The following is a 13,109-nucleotide window of genomic DNA, read 5'->3' on the forward strand; positions in this document are numbered from 1 at the left end:
CTCCAAGTTAGTAACAATGAATCTTCCCAAGTTTTTCCATCACAAATGGGACTTGCAGCCTAAAAAGTACATGCACCTGTAAATAGAGGTAATCTCTAACTCCAAGTTCTGCCATAAATATCACACCACTTGGTACCATTCCTAAAAAACAGTTTCTAGGTTGGGATCCACTACTGCCACCCCAGCAGTTCTGTAGCTGCTGCTGCTTCGCCGCCTCATCCCATCAGCTGCTCCTCCTATATCTAACCAGGAAACTGTGATCTAATACACATCACGTCTCTTTTCTATGAATGCCTGTCATAATCACAGCTTTCAACTGTACATCTCACAAGCTGTGCATGAAGCATTTGTAAATGCCATGTGCACCAAATTATGAAAGTCAAGAAAAGAAATCACAAGTGTTTGTGTTTTTTTTTTTTTAATATGAAACTCTATTTTGCAAAAAGACATTTCTAACACATTAAATGAGCCCCCAAAACTCCCATAAGTTTCCACAGTTATCCCCAAATACAGAAGAACATCAGTATTGAGCACTTTGGAATATGTTATGAGCATTGTACAGTTCAAGCAAAAAAGTTCAAAGCTGTGGTTGCTGAGATCAACAAAACCTTTTGTACTTCAGACAAGCATAGGTGAGCATCACGGACAAAGAATTTCAGCTCAGGTTAATCTGATCTGCAGTGTTCTTATGATAAGTCTTCGAGGAACAGTATGCAAAAATTTCTGTGGTGGAAGCAGTAAGTCACAGAAGACAAATCAAAGGATGATGAACTAATTTAACTCATGTTTCTCCTGATATGAAGTAGCGCAAAATTCCTTGCTTTGGACTACGAATAAAGTTAAGTCACAGAGAGAGAGGGAAAGAAATATCTGTAAAGTATGTTAATGTTTCTTCCTCTCCAGTTCAGGAAGCACAAGTGGCAGACTTTTACATGTAGGTATAGGCAGTAGAATGAAGATAATCAATTCTTCAAAAGCTCCCTATAAATGTACGCTTTCCATCTAATCAGTATGAAACAAAACTTTTTTCTTCCTTTATATTATTCATCAACAGAATTAGGAAAAATAATATGAAACTTAAACAAAATTACAAACATTAAGTACATTAAGTAGATCCCATATAATAGCTGGGGGGGATAGCAATATGTCACCATCTATTATTAACTGGGATACAAAGCAAAGCTACAATACTTGTGGAAAAGGAAAGACAGGATAAGGATAAAATAGTTATTGCTAAGGGTACTTTACAAAAAAGGTTGCATGGTCACACCATCAATTGTCACTGCAGTCCAGTTAAGAGACTCAGAACTATATACAAACTTTGTTATTTAATTTGCTGCTTTTTCTGTGCCAGCGTATAGAAAAACAAGACAAATTCCTCTTTCACTCCAGTTCAAGATCTCAGTTTAATAGGGTAAAAATAATCAAAACAACAGCTTCTTTATCTACAAATTCTTTTTACAAATACACAAGTATTAGGCAGTATGAAGGAACAGTCTTAACTCAATCAGGGATAGAAGTATGTTGCAAATGAATTACTCTCTTTCCTCAATTTCTTCCTGCTGCAACCAAGCATTTATGCTGCTAAATGCATACACTGTCTCTTAGCATGCAATATATGGAACAAGCAATTTTATCATATCTTCACAAAGTGTCCTTAAGGGGTAGGCAATATTCCTTGAAATCTGTTTATCTCTAAAAAAAAAAACAAAACACCTATCCATTAAAATTTCAAAATGTTTGTAGCAGAAATAACCTACAGGAATATCCAATGGAATTCAGTCCTAAACCATCTTCTAACATATCACTTGCCACAGACAAATAACATGCTTCTCATTACTAAACCAAAGGTCTAGAATAATCTAATAATTTCTTTCTTTTTTTTTTATCATATTCAGAATAAAGGCATGACATCTTGCAAAGAACACTTTACACTCTTTACAAAGATTTAAACCTTCCTGTAAGCCACTGGCATTGTTCTTCTCAGTTCTGCATTTTAGTAGTTGAAATACCAAATTACTGATCAATGGAAAATATTTTACCACAAAAACAACTTATTTTTTCTGATTGCTTAAAATAAGCCTACAATTTTAAAGTAAATCCATATCCTGAAATAGAAAATTTAAAAAGATATTGACTGCTCATTTTTTAAACTCTAATAAAAGAACAATTTTCCTGTCTAAAAGACAGACAGCATTGCCACAGTTAGACACTACATCTTTATGATCTGTAATCATTTCATTGCTATAACTATTTGTACAAAATTTAAATTTAGAAGCACATTCGTGACTTAGAATAGAAGGGTTTATATATGCAAGGTTAAATAAACAAAACACGTTAAAATAATTCTAATTACTTATATCTTCCTATCACCAAGAAAACAATTATTTAGTACATGCACAGTTTTTGAACGGCAAAGTGAAATACTCCCAGTTAAGAAGAACTTAAAACTTTATGTTTCTCTTCCAGCTTCATTTTTGACTAAAAACATATTTCTCATAAAGAAAAGATTCAGAAGAGTAGATAATATCTGTGATGAAAGATAACTTTTTCCACCTCACGCTTGCAACAAACGTCCCTCAAAATGGCCTTTTTGTTTTTCATCTTCAGCCTACATTACCTTAGTTTATTCTATCCAAATCTGAATGTGAAAAATGCAGCAAGATTCCAGCTTGGACTGAAGATGAGTAAATTCTCCATGCTAGACTGCCATAAACATTCAGCCTGATGCCCAGTCTGACTTCCTATCAGCTAAGGGACTTATTTCTTAACTAACATTAATTGCAAACAACACCAAGCAATGCCATATACATGTATGTAGCCACCCAACTCGTATCATCAAGGCATGGATGTAACATGTAAGTGTATCATTACAACATACTTAGTCAACAACAAAATCTAGTCAATCACATAAATCCAGCTTAATTTTTTTAAGCAAAATTTGCCTTATATTGGGTGCTTCTGGCTTCCTGCTTTAGAAGACTTCTTACAAAAATGATTCTAAAATGAACTAGTGACAGAAAAGCACGGCATAAGAGAAAGGTGAATCCAATCTGAATTTGGATAGAAAAATATCATCTCATTAAAACAAGCTGTTCTGAGAAATTCAGAAAGTCACACACATGACTTGTAGCTCCGATTGAAGCTTTTATTTGCCTAACAAACTGATCCCAAAGTCCCTCTAGAACAGTAATTCCAGCTAGGTCATAGCATATCTGAATACACAATTTGATCAGTTTTGATAGCCCTTGAACTGATATAGCTTGACCTTTAGACTTTTTGCCAAAAGCCACTACCAACCTTATGAACTTTCTAAAGTATTTAGTCTTGTCAAGATATTAGTTGACAACCCTTTTAACATCCAACATATGAAATAAGCTTTCCCAAGAAGATGTTAATGCATGAGGAAAACATATGTAGATGAAAATTCTAAAGCACTTCTGTCAAGATCTTAGAGGGGTCATAGCAACATTTTTTTCCTGACAAAAAGATGTATGAAAAGGTTCTCCTACTCAGGCACCCTGTTCTGGATTTACCTGACTGATGTTCTTGTTATCGTTAATTATATGGTAATAAAACATTCTTGTATCTTCTTTAAATTGTTTCTATTAATGAAAATTTTAATTAACATTTTGCCAATAGGAGGAGAAAAAAATGAATGAAAACCTGTCAGACACGCAGAGGATCCTTAGGTTTCCAAGATACATTTAGTTCTCAAAAATCCAAGAATGCTGACTCCAACATTTATCTTCTAGACACACCAGTTTCAGCAAGGAGAACTGTTAATCTGTTATGTATGTTGAACTGTTTTGTTTACCTTCTTAAATTATATGCTTTTGCAGAAGCATTGAAGAAACTTTATTTGATACAGACTAACGGTAAACTGGATTTTGTTGCAGCTATTTATGCTTTAGCAAAATACACAGTGTGCATTTCTTTCTTTCTTCACCACCCTTCAATATTTTGAAATAGTAAGTATATGCTATCCATTATCACTGGTTCAATATATAGAGAAAACATTTTAATACAGAAGTGTAAGAGTACATAATTTCTGAACAGCATTCCTAAACGATCACTATGATTACCATTTTTAGAGACAGCATCCTCGAGAAATGAATAAAATATAAGCAAAAAATAAAAACATGGATCTCCAGCAGGAAACAATTTTCCTATTATCCTCAGTATACATTTTTTAAAACCAAATGTGACCTTGCTCCAGCACAGAAACTGTGCATTCCTATTGGCAAAGATCAGACAAATACAAAAAGTAAAAATAAAATCCCAGTACTTAGTAATACAGTGTACATTGATCACCAACAATAAAGCCATATATAAACAAACATGCTGTTTGCAATCTACAACTTGAGCTGTGTCCTATCATCAATGAAGGTACTCTTAGTCAAAAAAAAAAAAAAAAAAAAAAAAAGATGACATGGGAAGTGATGGAAACAGAATTGCGCAGATATCATATATGACAGCAAGATCAGCCTGACATTCTCTCCATTTTTGTAGTGCCAGCACAGCAGAACCTTAGCTTGCCTTCTATCTTAAAATTCCTGTAAACAGTAAATCAAGAAATGACACTGAGTGTTGCACATCATGGCAGTGAACTACGGAGACTGAATGAAGAAGTTAAAGACCACAGCCTAAAGGACTACAGACTTGCTCAGCCTAAATTCTACCAAACCTTTCCTACTACCAGTGTGCCTCTAAAGACCTAAAACCAGGGAACACAGAGACTGCACAAAGAGGTTAGGTAGACGGTGAGCATCTGGCTGAATCCCTAGCATTACCCGACAGTTCACTGCAAAAGTCCATCTGCAGAAAAAACACTGTACCTAGTTCTCTTAAAACTAGGCAGTACTTTCAAATAGAAAGGTTTTCTTTTGAAGACTTTCCACATGTGTAAGCATGGAAAAATGGAATATTAAATTTTTGTAAAACTTTAAACAATTTCAGATGTGACTTCACACCCAGCTGCAAATTTAAGACAACCTGCATGCAGAGTTGGTTTGTCTGTGCCTGTTTTATGTTTATAGACTTGCAAAAGTGTTAGAGCTAATGGTGGTCACTTGTTGGTGTCAAATCTTAGTTTCTATGACTGATTTTAATTTAAAGGTCCCAATTAAATTAAATTTTCCACGAGTCAGGCTCTCCGGAACATCCTTTACTGTGCACAGAATGCAAAACCCTACATAATCAGCAGGGCTAATCTGAAACTGCAGAACGAAGTATTGATTCAGGGATGCTTAAGCTACTGTTGAGGCAAAAGCAAGTTATAGATATGTACAGGACTGAACACAGAAAAGGAGACAAAAGCAAAAGAGAAGAAAAACATAATAATGAATGCACAGCTATAAAATGCTAAGGCTACTAGAACTCACACTTCCTTCAGATTCTTTTTGTTGGTGTTCTGTGTGTTACTTTTTAATACAAACCTCTTCATTTTCTGCTCTGACATAAAATGTATTTTTTCATTACATATAAACACTTTCTGTAGAAAGAGGAATTCTTATATTCTTTTGTTTTACCAATTGGCTTCCAAATTATCACTGAGTTTTACCAAAACTAGATTGCTACCAAAATATTAAATATGTGTCTGTATTTGCATTATGTTACAGGTATAATCACCAGAATTTATGTCAAGCTCTGGCAGTTCAGTGAAATTTACTGGGAAAAAAAGAAAACAAACAACAACAAAAAAACAGGCAACCTGCTTACTGCAACAAACAACTAAAAATAACATCTAACAGTTTATTTGTAAACTATGCTCTAGTTATAAAAAAAAACTGGTAAAATGACAAATGAGTTTTATATTCAAGTCTTGTATATGATCTTAAGAGGTACTTAAAACTTAAATGATGGTTACCTTAAGGACACGCTATACTCAGGATAAAAGACACTTTTATACTGAACCCAGGTCCCAGTCTCCTCTTCAGTATTCTGGTCGTCTACTGAAAAGAGATTGAATGATGCGAACCTTCTCACAGACACTTGTTGGAGATGCACATCTTTCAAGTGCTTTTTCTTCAGAACCTTTGAAATGAAGAACAAATTAAACATTAAGAACAAAACTTTCAAGTAAAGAACAAATACAGGCTTATTTAACTGAACAGGCAAGTCTGGCATCAACCATAATAGCCACACTGTTAGCTAATAGCTATGAGTAACTCGTCCAAGTATGTCAAGCCTGAGAAAAATAACAGTGGTATTCATGATAGGGGTCAAGAGAATGGTCTATGAATGTATTATGTCTCAAGAACTGTAAAGCAAATGTACTGTGTTCACAAATAAACAAAGTTGTTTTTTTAACTCCCACTCCAGCAAACCCATGCCAGAATTGGAGAGGCACACTGAGCTCTCTCCTCTCCACACATCATCACCACAATGAAACTATCACAGACCGAGCTGTGCTCTCACTGAGGCAATTTCTGTGCCACTCACCTCTGTCTCTGCAGATAAAAAAAAAAAAAAAAAAAAAGGCAACAAGGCAACAACATCTTCCACAGAATTTAAATGACAGCCTCAAAACACAAAACATGATCCTCGGGTGCCCTAGTGCTGTTTTTGCCAGGTAAACTACTTCCTAGCTTAGAAGCCTGCTGCTGCACACCTCCAGAATTGCTGACACGCTTGCCAGAGTTGAGCAGCTTGCTGCCTGCCACAGGTCTTGGACTTCCAGATGCCACAATTGCATGTTTGTTCCCTTATCGGAGCCCTGTAAGGGTACTGACACCCTAACCAACCTTTGCACAATGTGAACACATGCACTGACAGCGCCAAGTTCAGCATGAAGATACCAAAGAACTCAAGGCAGGAAAAAAGGGAGAATGTGGCCATTTACATCTTTTGCAAGAGCTAAATGACTGAAACACTTGCTCAGAAAAGTGACAATGTGGGTTGGAGTCCCACACATCCTGCTGCGCTTGTCTTCCAGGAGCAAGGTATCAGCTCCTCCATACGGGAAACCCTTGCACCCAGCCTGCTCAGGCTGTGCCACTGCACAAAAGACAACTAGACTTCTTTGTGCCACAGAAAAAGGCTAATTCTTTCAGTCAGTGATGTGGAAGGAGAAGAGAGATGTCCTGGGTGCAAGTTCTTCCTCCTAGCATTGGACGAAGTGCATAAATAATTGCCACTGCATTTTTAAAATCAAGGTGCGGAAGCAGTGGACAATGATGAAGGATGGAGCAGGAAAAAAAATCATCACTAGAGATGTGGAGGGCTACATGGGACAGCTCTATTAAATAGGAACATGCCACACTTTACAGGTTTTAGCCAACTAGAGCTAAACCTGAGGTCAGAGAAGTAGCTCTCCAGATTTATGAATCTTGAAGTGGAAGCTTTGCATACTGAATGCCTACAAGAAAATAACGGGTCAGTGAATTTCTTTTTTTGCTGCGCCCAACCTTTGTCAACCGTGCTTTAACTGGAAAGGCACTCATATCCAACAGCCTTACAATTTGGTGCCATGACCTATTATTTTGCAGAATACTTGGAAGTACTACGTATGGGAGCAAAACAATTGTATTTGCCATGCTGTTAGTTTCTAATGGTAGGTCTGATGCACCCAGCTTATTGCTTTTGTATCTATTTTCATCGGCAGGTCCCAGCATATGAAAGGCACAGGCATTTTTATCAAAATATTAAAGATGGCTGTGTGCTGTCCACACTATTTCTTCTGCTTGTATAGCACATGAAAAAAAAAAAATACACACATGAAGAAAATCACAAAGACATCAGAACAGAAGAACCAAATTAAAAGGCTACCAGAATTAAGGCCTTCATGTAATAGTGGCATGTCCAGAAACAAAACAGACCACCTTGACAACTAAAGAAAACCACCAAGACCTGATTTTTAGAAGAGAATGCTGTTCTGGGGCTTTCTTAAAGAAGAGATTAAGTCATTACAAACATGCCAAAAAAAAAAATAAAAATCTGGCAGTGACAACATTTTCCTCTTTTCTTTTTTTTTTTTTTTTGGTTGTTGTTCTGCAGGGGTATCTTCAAGCCACTCTGTAAAATGCATTCTCTGGGATTAGAGAAAATCTCATGAGCTTTTGAGTCCTCAGAAGAATATGATTCTCTCAGCCTCAAATTAAAATTAAGTGGTCCAAGATTTGAAAATTATAACAGCAGGTCAAATCTTTTAAAAACCTAAATGTAACTGAGAAAACAGAGCACAAAGGAAGAACGTGTTGCATTATTTATACGTAACTCTGCATTTTTACATTAGGATCAAAGTATTTTTTCTCAGCTCCTAAAAGCATCACAATTTTGTTACAAGCTACAAAGACAGGGTGCTGCTACAGCATAATCCACTAACAACAGCATCAAGAAAAAAAAGGTGGCAAACCTAGCTAATGTTAGAACAATATTTTGAAAAGGGTGAAAGGGTCCTCTCTAATTTCATGATGCCCTTCCAGTGAACTGGAATCTCTCCAATTTCCTGCACGCTGCCATTCTAAATGAGTGTCTCCCAGGGACCTGTACAAGCAGTACCTGATACCAAAGCAAGGTAAAGGCTTCTCAGCAGAACAGACACATCTCCAGGTTTTTGTGATGGCAAAGTAGAGCTATGGTAGGGAAGGCATTGCCAGACACCACAGTTCTTTGGTTGGGACCTGTGGCCTCTTCATCCCCTCCCTCATTAACTTTGAGCTGAGTTTCTCCACATATTTGTTTCCTAAAATTTCAGGAGCCTTGTTTCCCTTTCTTTGCTATCTTCTTTTCTTATATAGAGGCTCTGCCCTCTGCACAAGATCTTTACAGCTGTACACAAGTGTTGAACTTGTACACAGGTCATGCATACAGAAATTAATTACATAAATAAGAACATTTTACTTTCTATATTGAAAGATGCTCTCCCATCAATCACGTTCCCTAAAAACAAGTACAACAAACCAAACAGTGCAAGCTCACTTCTACCCTGTGTTTTTCCCTCTCCCAAATGTGCACATTTTTCCCTCTCTAACATCACCTAGCAATAGGGAATTTTAAGGCAAGCAAGGATTTTTCTCCATTTACCAGAACAAATGCAGTAAACCAGGATTAGAGGACCACATATACACACCTTGAAAAATAAAAATAAAAATATAAAAAAATAAATAAAATAAATAATTAAAAAAAAAAAAACATAACCATCCATTCCTCCTACTTAATTAGGAAACAAATGACATGCACAAAAATATGCAAAGGATGCCATCCAGAAGATTAACACCTTGTAATTAACCAAAACAAGCCTGAGACCCAAAGCTCTGACATATTCTGCTACTGTAACTGCCAAGTCATTTCACCAATCTGCCAACTTTTTACCTGTAGTAGAATGGAGCCAGAAACACAGTCAAGTCTTAGTTAAATACAGGTGTTTTTTCCAGGTTGCAGACTAAGCTTTCTTGCAAATCTTCAAACTAAAGCATGGATTGACTCACGCTTAGGCACTGCAAGCTTCAGACTCAAATGAAATCAAACCCAATAACCCTCCAGCACTGCTCTAGCAGCCCACCGCTGCCTGTTGCGCTGTACGAGCCGATGGCCCACTTGCTTGTTTGTTCCTACGTGGTTCAATGGGCATGCTGTACTTCCAAAAGGAAAACAAAAAGCAGCAGCTATCTGGTAACAAGCTCCTCCAACACCTTTGGGATCCCTGAACTCATGAGATACCAGAGAAAACAAAGGAGTTGGCTGGACTCAGAGACAGGGGTTGTGACCAAAGGTGAATCCAAACACTGGAGCTCAATAAATCCAGCATGAATCCAGGATGTAAAACTGGAATGAAACAGAACAACAAAACAGCCCTATATAGAAAGGCAGAACAGCACTATTTCATTCAGTCCTGAGCAGCAGTTATTAGTCATTATCTCGGGGAATGTGGAAAGTATGTTTTTAAAATTCCGTACATAAACGAGCCAATGATATGAGTAGAAAAGAACTATTTTGGTAGGATACTCCTAGAATTTCTGTAAGTGATCACCATTCAAATGCTTCTAAAAGAATTAAAAAAAAAAAAAAAAGACTAAAAAAAGACTATTTGCTCAGCTGGATCTCCCACCCTCACCCAAGAATACTAGAGGTTTTCCAGTACTGGTCATTGAGAACATTTCCAAATAGATGTTGGTAAACTAGCAAATGTGTCACTGATTCTCAGACATAAAGCTCCTCTAAAGAGGCATTTCCATTTAAAGTGTCCATTATATTCAACATGTATAAATAGGCCATGAAAAAAACACCCTTCATTCTTCATTAAAACACAAGACATTACAAAAAAAAATAGTCCAGAAAGCATTACCAAACTGTACCATTTCAGAAAGATGCTAGACTACTTCAGATCCCAATTACACTGCCCTTGGTATTCAATAACAATATTTAGATCATATTTAGAACATCTTACAAAGGCTAAAGATATTTAATCTGTTTTCAAAAATAAGAACACAGGCAATCAGCTGAAATTCACTGCATTTCTTGTATCTCCTCACGTACGGCCTAACAGCACTAAAAGCCACATTCAGTTACAGCTGGTGTGGTATAAACTCCACTCAGCTCTATAGCACTGACCAGGCCAGGGTATTTTCTATATGCCATAAAGTTTCAATGTAATTAGCTACAGTGTAAGCTGTAACTATACTATCTCTAAATATTATTGTTAGGATTGTGCACTATTTGGTTCTACAAGTAGTGTGTTTACCAAACAGTTTAATTCAACTGCAAACAATTTACAAACTCAAGACCAACAAAAACAAGATCAGGAGCGCAGGCACCATTCACAGAGACACGAGTGTAAGAGAATAAAAATTCATTTTGCAAGTTTAACGCAGCCCCAAAATTGGCACTATCCTCACTTCTGCTAATATTTTTCAATTTTGGAAACTAAAGTGCATTAGCAGGTGAGCAAGGCTCCTATGCGAAGAAAGGATGGCTGTGAGAAGAAGAGCAAGAGGAAAGTAACAGGCAGGGTAAATACTTCGAACTTGGAGATTTCAGGAAAGTTTTCACTAAACTTTCTATAGGAAGCAAGTGTATGTGTAGGGAGCAACTTAGCACATGCCTATTTCTCCAAATCCCTGCTAAAGACTACAGACTGACTAATGTTATCAATTGCATAGACTGGCAGAGCTCAAATGCAGCCTTAGAGACTTTATTCCAGTCATTTATAATGCACACCACACGTGTACCTTACCTCAGCGTTCTGTTTAACTAAAAATATCTTCCTTGATTCTGACAAGTGAAGTATATTGCCAAACTCAGTATATATAAAACATTTTATTAATTAAAAAAAAAAAAAAAAGTAATTATGCAAACCCCTGGTTCCTTACACTAGCTTCATAGGATACCTGATTAAAGGGCTTTCTTCTTAATTAAATCAGCAAGCACGCACTCAAGCATCCTTACCGTAGCAAATCACTCTGCGTACCCACTGAATGAAAGCAAATTCAATATATAAACACACCACTGAACTTATTTCAACTAAGGTGTTATTATAAGCAGTATGAAAGGCATTTTTAAAAGCTCTGTACGAAACACATGGACAGTGCTCCTTTAAAGACAGATATAAAGAGAGGTTGATACCTCCTTCCAGTCCACAGATAGACCTAAACACCACCACTATGGTAAAGAGCACAGAACTGATTTTTACTTTGGATGTACCAGTAAGATTAAATTGATCCTTGCTCATTGTACCATATAAAAATCAACAGAAAGGCTAAAGAACATCAAAAAAAAAAAAAAAAAAAAGTCTGCAGAGGAAAAGGTCACAGATGCACGTAGCTGATGGAGAAACAGAAACCTTCTCCCCGAACAGCTACATACACCTCCACACACTCATCCTATTTCTATGAAAAGTTCCTTATGATTTTAAGGGACAGGGATATGCCAAAGGTGATAGACTGAAAACAAATAAAAGCGTATTGCTTTAGCACATCACAAAGGAGAAGTTTGTCCAGCTGAACAAGAATTTACAAACCCAAAGGACATGTCAAGAACCTGCCGCTACCGCGCCTCCACAGGGAGAGCTCGCCATGAGTTCCATTTGCATGAGGCCAAGTTAGGGACATAAACGTCACGTCCAGTAACAACAAACAAACAGATTGAGATCTTTAAGTTTTCATGCATATGCTTATCTATAGAAGAATCACTTTCAACGTACAGCCTCGCCTTTCTCTTAAAGGCTTCAAGAAAGCACTGAAGGCTGTGGCTGACAGGCTGCTCTTCACCAGGAGCGCTGAGGTGGCCACTTGCTGCTCCGTTCTCCCCAGCACCTTGCACCCATCGCCCCTGCCAGGCAGGGCTGCACTGCTGGGCAGGCCACCATCAGGTAAAACACAATTTTCAGCGCACCCAGCTGGATCGCTCCCCACTTCTCCGTGCTGTTGCTTGACAGGGAGCAGGGAGTCAGCAGACAGGCATTTGCTACTAACTGTGCCAACCAAGTCCAGCAGCAGTGCCAAGTGTCAAAGTACGACCTAAAACTCCCCAAACCACACCTAGTACCCTCAGCGTGCCGCCCCCCTCCCCGGGCAGGGCGGGGATCGCCCTCCTCAGAGCCCCGCCGCCATCCCGGCGGCACGGCTCCCCCCCGCCCGCGGGCTCCCCCTACCTGTCCGAGCAGCCTCCAGCGGGCTCTCGCCGCTCCCGCACCGGTCGCTTGTCGCCTGCCCGCGGCGGGGCGGCACGGGGAGCCGGCGGGCTCGGCCATGCAGCACCAGGGAGCGCCCGGGGCCGGGAGGGCGAGAGAGTGGCGGCGGCGATCTGCCGCCGAGCCCGCAGCGGGTGCTAGGACCGGCCGGGCTCCGGGAAGAAGACGCGGGGGGCCATCTTTGTTGAGGGCAGCAGCGTGTGCCCGCTGCCAGTGTCTCCCTAGGGCAGCGCTGCGGGATCGCGAGGGGCGCGGCGCTTCTCCTGCGCTACGCCCGGCTCCTCGGGAGCGCTGCGGCTCCTAACACACCTCAACACGGCTCTCCCGCAGCCTCAGCGCCCTGAGGGTAAAACCCTGAGTGAAACGCGAGCGATGCGAGCGCTCCCAGGCTGCCATCAGCGGCTGGCTGAAGCGCGCCCGGCCGCCATCTTGGCTCCGGGCAGCGCTGTGAGGGAGCCGGAGCCATCTTAGCCCGGGG

General features: G+C 39.1%; 1 protein-coding gene across 1 annotated transcript in view; it reads right to left on the bottom strand.

The window, feature by feature from the left end:
- Positions 1–13,082, bottom strand: part of CAMKMT (calmodulin-lysine N-methyltransferase) — a 222,601-nt gene extending 209,519 nt beyond the window's left edge. Inside the window, exons 1-2 of the mRNA XM_082757387.1 lie at positions 12,593–13,082; positions 5,870–6,036 (exon numbers count right to left, since the gene is read on the bottom strand). Coding sequence (XP_082613513.1) covers positions 5,870–6,036; positions 12,593–12,691 — 266 coding nt within the window. The 5' untranslated portion in view covers positions 12,692–13,082. The remainder of the gene's footprint in view (positions 1–5,869; positions 6,037–12,592) is intronic.
- Positions 13,083–13,109: the final 27 nt, after the last annotated feature.

This window comes from Aythya marila, assembly GCF_965140915.1.
Source record: "Aythya marila genome assembly, chromosome: 3".
Taxonomy (NCBI): Eukaryota; Metazoa; Chordata; class Aves; order Anseriformes; family Anatidae; genus Aythya; species Aythya marila.